This window comes from Astatotilapia calliptera, chromosome 23, assembly GCF_964374335.1.
Source record: "Astatotilapia calliptera chromosome 23, fAstCal68.1, whole genome shotgun sequence".
NCBI lineage: Eukaryota > Metazoa > Chordata > Actinopteri > Cichliformes > Cichlidae > Astatotilapia > Astatotilapia calliptera.
This window is the reverse complement of record NC_137443.1, coordinates 13970170-13977353: the sequence shown is the minus strand read 5'-3', so window position 1 is coordinate 13977353 and position 7184 is coordinate 13970170. Positions and strand designations below refer to the sequence as shown.

At 41.5% G+C, this 7184-nt stretch overlaps 1 protein-coding gene across 1 annotated transcript; it reads left to right on the top strand.

Moving 5' to 3' along the window:
• The first annotated feature begins 2243 nt into the window (after window positions 1-2243).
• gpr17 (G protein-coupled receptor 17) lies at window positions 2244-6283 on the top strand. The gene is made up of 2 exons (XM_026160178.2): window positions 2244-2434; window positions 4894-6283. Exon 2 carries the CDS (start codon window positions 4902-4904, stop codon window positions 5910-5912), a length of 1011 nt encoding a protein of 336 aa, XP_026015963.1. The 5' UTR covers window positions 2244-2434; window positions 4894-4901; the 3' UTR covers window positions 5913-6283.
• Window positions 6284-7184: the final 901 nt, after the last annotated feature.

Below are 7184 nucleotides of genomic sequence, written 5' to 3'. Positions count from 1 at the left end.
CTGTTACTCAACATTACAAACAAAATTTTGGAACTAACCATTGCAAGGTGAAAAGGATCAAATGGTGAACTTTGGATAGCTGTAAAAAAAAAAAGGAGCAGCTAAATGTTTGATGGATGAATAGCAAATGGATGGATGAATAGCAAAGCTAATACGTTCACTGTATTATTGCAGCGTCTTTACCTTACAATATAAAGTGCACTGAGGTGACGGTTGTTGTGATTTGGCGTTGTATAAATAAAACTGAATTGAATTGAATTCAATATAGGTTTAAAGTTAGTTCAAATACACATTCGATTATTGTGTGGATGCCCTCAGTTTTCAGCCGATTTTCTCCGTTCAAATCTTTAAAAATTCTGCTCTTTCTGCTAATGGGTGCTATGACTTTTGGTGCTCATAACTTCTATACTTTTTGAGATATTGAATTTTTTTTGCAATATTTTTTGCCCATTTCTGCCATATTATCAGTGGCCTCACTGATTTTCATTGCCGGGTTGACCTGTGTTTTAGGTCAGTGAGATGAGCATCCGTTCTCAGACTGGGAGGCCCGGGTTCAAATCCAGTCAACATTTCTTTCAGTTAACAGTTAGAGTTTTTAAACTCTTTTCAGCACAAATACCAGCTTTTTCAGCTGTTTTCAGCAGAAACCTCTTTTCAGCAGAATTCTGCTGATTGAACTCTTTTCAGCAAAATTTTCAGTTTTTTCTGCTGTTTTCAGAAAAAACTCTTTTCAGCAGAAATTCTGCTGATTGAACTCTTTTCAGCAGAATTTTCACCTCTTTTCTGCCAAAATCCTGCTTATTCACCTCTTCTGAAAAATTTTCAGCCTTTTCACCTCTTATCAGCACAATTCTCAGCAGCTTCTGCTCATTTCAGCACAATTGTCAGTCTCTCCACCGCTTCTTTGTGAGAATCAATTTGGCTCAGTGAGATGAGTTGCCGCCATGAGACCAGAAGGGCCAGGTTCAAATCCTGCTCAGGGCAACGTTTTGTTGTTTTTTTTTTGTTGTTTTTTTAATTTCAACTTTTTCAGCTTTTTTCAGCAGACATCTTACGCGTTAAGGCATCCACACAGCATTTTCGCAGGAAATGCAAATTTTTCTAGTTTGAGGTTACTTTTGTTCTTGAGTTGATTAACTTCAAATGAAAAAAGTTGGTACTGATGCTTTTAAAATGTTTTAAATCGGCCTGAATGTATTTCTGTTTTCATTTGTCATGTCTAACTGATAAACTTAGATGTTTGTTTACTTGTGGGAGGCTGTCCACAGCTACATACAATGACGGAATTATCCTTTAAAATGAAAGCATCTCTGTTTTTATTAAACTCTTTCATCAGCAAGAAAAAAGCACGTTTTATTGACTAAACCCTCCCAGCAGTAAGAAGAATGATAAATTTATGATGCTGTGCTCTTGCACAAGGGGATGTTTTTGCTTCGGGGTAACAAGACGAATAACAGACAAAGTGGAGAAGCCGAACAAAAGCGGGGGGCTGTCCCAATTAGCAATTGGCAGTAGATTAACAGAGTAGTGATGTCAAAGCTTCTCCACAGTCTGCAGATAGTGGTTTCATTCAAGTCTACAGAATACCATTTGCATATCGATGATATAGAGGAGAAGAAGGGCCAATGTGTCTGAAACACAGCTGTGAAGTTCATGTATGAAAGAAATATTATCTCCCCTTGGTCAGTGGGTCCCCTCTCCACATCTGTCCGATGGCTATGCGACTGATTATTTTGGGCATTCCAATTCAAGATGCCCCCAGGAGGCAAGACAGCAACAAGGGCCTCTGTTTCCTCCAAGCACCCCCCTCTCAAGGCTTGTTTTTCTCTGGCTCTCCTATAGTGAGGGCTTGGGGCCCCCTCCAAAACAGAGCAGGCCATGTACAAAAGATCATCTCGGAGACTTCAGTCATAAACTTTTAACAACACAATTAACAACACAGTCAATCTTCTATCTGTCAGTGGGAGGCTGGGAGTTCATGGTAAAGGCACTTAATGCACAACTAGCCTTGGTTACCATGGAGCCATACCCCCAAAACTCATTGCGACTGAGGCATGCCATTCTTCTTTCCGCTGCTGAAATGCGCCGCTCATTCTGACTCAGCCTATTGTGAAGCGCACAAGTGGCTCTCTGAAAAGAAGGGGATGGAGAAAGAAAGGGTGGGGTCAGGGTTCAAACGAAAGGCTCCCATTGGGACTCCCTTTCTGTTATCAAATTTGTTGAGACACAAAAAGAGCTACAGTCTCATTCCCGAGAACATCTTGAGAGAGAGATAGGGGGGTTATAGGACAGCATTCCTCATGTCAGAGCGCCAGTTTTTCCACACAGCGGCAGACGAACTAGCTGTCTTCACGTACAGCTCCCTGCTCCTGCACTGATCATCTCCTCTTTGTCTTCCAGCAGCAAAACTTTTCTTTTTAGGAGTGCCCGTCCAGTAAGTCCTCTTTATTATTTGTTCCTTTATAACTTAAACTAAATACTTGCCTCTGCCGTTGATTTACTAAATAAACCTTTCTGTAAATTTCTCACTTTGCTCATGCAAACCCAAACAGCTCAATCTTTTACTGATTGCACTGTTTCAACAAATTTCTATCATTGCTTACTATGAAGTGGGCTCATTTAATCCTGTTTCACATTAGACAATGGAAGATTTCACACATTACAGCTGCTGCAGCTTTTCCATAAGCGCTGTGTGTAAAGGACCAATACCAGGATGCTCAGTCTCCTCTTCACTGCACAGATCTGCTTATCCAGATCGCCGTGATGAAGGCGTATTTCAGCTTTGTCTCTCTCCAGGATTATCTGCATTTATGGAAGATTTTCCATTCAGCTGCTCCGTTTCTGGTTTGTTATCCCTGCTGGGACTGCAGTTCTCTTTCTTCAGGGGGACTGAAAGCTCTGACTCTGAGCCCTGGCTGAGAAATGCCCTGGCATGTGGGTCCCACAACACCCACTGAAAAGAGCCACGCTGCTTCTTAAAGGGCCAAAAGTCAGGGAGTGAAATTTAGCCCAGTCAGGTTTTTTTTGTGTGTGTGAGTCATTGTGGTTATTCTGCATTGTTTAAGCACATAAGCTCACATATCTATATTATTGCTAATATATATTGTAATATATCTATATCACTAAAGCACTTCTGGATGGATGCAAACTGCATTTCGTTGCCCTGTACCTGTGCATGTGCAATGACAATAAAGTTGAATTCTATTCTATTCTATGCTATTTTTAAAAAATATCTTTGAGCTAAAAATAACTGTATGAGCACTAAAACATAAAGAGAACACAGAAACAATCAGGAAATGTTATTGATAGTCTTTGGATATGGATCTTTTCCATATACAAGTCTAGAAAGTTCTTATTTTGAAGTAATAGGAAACAAACATATATCTTTAAATGTATATCTTATTCTTTGCTATCATGTGCAGAAATCATTTTATTAGATACACCATGATGGTACCAGGTAGGTCTACCCTTTGCCTCCAGAAGTGCCTTCATTTTTCATGGCATAGATTCAACAAGGTGCTGGAAACTCCTCAAAGATTTTAGTTCATATTGACATGACAGCATCAAACAGTTGCTGTAGATTTGTCAGTTGCCTCTATGATCTCCCATTCCATCACATCCCAAAGTTGTACTGTTGGACTGAGATCACTGTCATGTTCAAGAAACCAGTTTGAGATGATGTGAGCTTTGTGACATTGTGTTATCCCATCTGAAGATGGCACACTGTGGTCATAAAGGTATGGCATGGTCAGCAACAATACTCAGACAGGCTGTGGTGGTTAAATGATGCTCAGTTGGGACTAAGAGGCCCAAAGTGTGTCAAGGAAATATTCCCCACAATGTTACAGCACCAGCAGCAGCCTGAACCGTTGATACGTGGAAGACCAAGCAAAGTTTTCCAATTTTCTAATGTCTGATTTTAGTGAGTCTGTATGAACTGTATGTTGATGTCGACCTCTGACATCAACACGCTCCTCACTGGATATTTTCCGTGTTTCGGACCATCCTCTGTAAACCCTTTGTGAAGGAAAATCCCAGTAGATCACCAGTTGAGATACTCAGTCTATCCCATCAGGCTCCAACAACCAATCAAAGTCACTTAAATGACCTTTCTTCCTCCATTCTGATGCTGAGTTTGAACTTCAACAGGCTGTCTTCACCACGTCTACATGTCTAAATGCACTGAGCTCCTGCCATGTGATTTGTTGATTTGATAACTGCATTAATGAGCAGTTGAACAGGTGTACCAAACAGAGTCTGTTTCACTTTCCAAATCTTCCTTTCATGTATTTAGCTTCTAAAGTGAACTCTCTCACAAACAGGCTTGCTGAATTTAAGGAGGGTTTTTTGCATTTGGGAACCTTCCATCAGCTACAGAAACATCTTTTGTGTGGGTTGACAGTTCAGCCCCAGCTAAACACGGTAGAAATGTTGGTTTTGGATCCAATAGAAATACCAAAGTGAAGGAAGCCTTGCCTTAAATTAATTAAAGTCAGACTTTGCTGTTCACGCCCCGGTGATGTTTCTGTGTAGAGAGTGAGCTAAAGCAACAGGGAAAAGAGAGCAAAAAATACAAAGAGTGAACAGTTGGAGCTTGGCGGGGTTGGATGGAGCAGTGGGTGGGTTTTCTAAGGAAGAGGTGATTGTAAGATCTAAAGAATATGCAGTCTACTGGGACTGTTTTTGCTGTCTTGTGTGTGTGTGTGTATGTGTGTGTATAAACTTAAAAAAAAAAATCAAAAGTACTCAAATTCAGGTCAGAAATCTGACCACCCCTGCAGCCTGCAGCGCAAAATTAGACCCGTCGTAACTGTCCTGAATATATGCACTTCTGCTTATACTACAGAAATGGTTTAAAGGTAATGATAATTATAATATTTTCTGTCTCCACAGTCACCAAAATGGAGTCTGCTACAATGCATCTGCCATCCAATCAGTCATCAGAGAGCTGTGTAGTGTTGGAGACCACGATCGAGAACCAGCTGTTTGGATGGTTCTACCTCGTGGTTTTTGTTCTGGCGCTGAGCGGTAACAGTTTGGCTCTCTGGATTTTCTCTCACCAGCGTGGCGTTTCTTCTCCAGCTAACGTCTTCCTGATTCATCTGGCTGTGGCAGACTTATCGTACGTCATCATCCTCCCGCTCAGGGCCACCTACCACTTTACAGGAGGCCACTGGCCCCTGGGCGAGGTGCCCTGCCGGGTGGTGGGTTTTTTGTTTTATGTCAACATGTATGCCAGCCTGTACTTCCTGGCCTGTGTAGCAGGGGATCGATACTTGGCTGTGGTTCACGCTGTGAGGTCACTGAAGATTCGTCGCGCTCGCTATGCTCAGATCATCAGCTTCTCTCTTTGGGTCCTAGTTACTGTCTCCATGGCACCGCTGCTTGTCACCCATCAGACTGCACAGGTGGACAACATGACGGTGTGTTTGCAGCTATACAGGGAGAAGGCCTCACGCAACGCTCTGATCTCGCTGGCCGTCGCCTTCATGCCGCCTTTCCTCGCCACTCTTTCCTGTTACCTCCTCATCATTCACAGCTTGCATCGCGGCTCCAGGTTGGAGCCGGCGCTCAAGCTAAGGGCCCTGCGCACCATTGGCCTGGTTATGCTCATCTACGTGGTCTGTTTTCTGCCTTATCATATGAGTAGGGCCACCTTCATCCTGGGCTACAGCCACCCAGACGTCTCATGCCAGACACGCAGAGGCCTGAGCCTGGCCAACCGCCTCACCTCCTCCCTCACCTGCCTGAATGGTGCTATGGACCCGCTGGTCTACCTGTTTGGGGCGGAGAAATTCCGCGGCACACTGCGGCGATTGTTTTGTAAAGATAATGGTGGGATGTCAGGGGCCACCAGCGGAGAGTTAAAGGGAACACATGAGAGCTCTGTGAGTGCCAAATCTGAGTTCTGAGGAAAAGCAGCTAGACTCAGACACCTGTGCAAACTTTTCCATCACAAGCAGCTTCAGGTTGATGATACTTTGATTGATGCTGTTTCCAAAGGCTGTTTGAGAACCAATTCTAGTGTCATCCCCACACCATTCCCACCAAATCCTTAGAGAATTAAACTGACATCACTTTGACACTCAAAGAATCCTGAATTCAGCAGCAAAGACGGTGGTAGAAGTTTAACTTCCAGGAGAGGAACAAAGATCTTTAAAACCTAAATTTGGGGCAAAGTCAGCAAACTTTTTTAAATTAGTTATAACTTCTGATTCTGCACAGACTGTTTATCTTGGTGACCACTGAAGATAATGCTTCAAAATAACTCCCACACACACAAGACTCGAGTAAATCTCATTCTTCTTTAACAATTTAACGCAATGGAGAATGTTTAAAAGCAAAATTACTGCAATTAGAAGTAAATATGACATTTGATGAGTTTTCAAAATGTACTGTTGGCTTGCTTTCAGCTCAGCAGATCCCCTGTTTTTTACTGTAGTAGATCTGGTTTCATAAGACAGACAATTTGTACTGGTTAGTGACGCCTTTGATGTTCTGTTTAAGCTTCTTGTCGTTTCCATTAAAAGTTTTTTGGGTCCATGTTAGAAACCAACTCTCAAACCAGTCAGAACTGTGCCCAATACCTGCTAATGTGGGACTCTCTGTACAAAAGCTAAGCTATTTGAATTTGTTTGGCTATAATTTTTGACAACTGACGGTTTTAATAATAATCTTTAGAAAAGGTTTGTTGCAACATAACAACTCACTTGTTCCGGAGATGAAGCAAAAAACTAATGATGCAAAGTTTTTAATTGCTTCTGCTGTCATATATAATACTTAATGGGGGTTAAACTTGAGTACTAATTGTTCCGCCTACTGCTTGTTGGAAATCCAAAACAGCAATTCATTATTTACATAGTAAACTTTCAGTGTATATTTTCTATTGTTTTTTTATACTGTAAGCCAAATGTGATGAATATGCATCAGTCACAGTTGATAATATTGTTGTTTTTTTTCATCTAAGGTGACATAGGTTGTCCTTGCTTTGTGGATAATCAAATGTGCGTGCACATAGTTTAACACTATAAGTGAAATGTGATGCGATCCATGTGAGAATTTTAAAAACTCGTGTGATCATGTGTTGTCTCCTAAAGTACAAACATCCAGTTAAATTTTCATTTGTTTGAATTTTTAGTTTCAGGCCAAATATCTGGAAAATGTTTATGCTAATTAGCATTGCT

Coding starts and splice junctions, on each gene's coding strand:
- gpr17 (XM_026160178.2), top strand. CDS start 4,902: ATGGAGTCTGCTACAATGCATCTGCCATCCAATCAGTCATCAGAGAGC.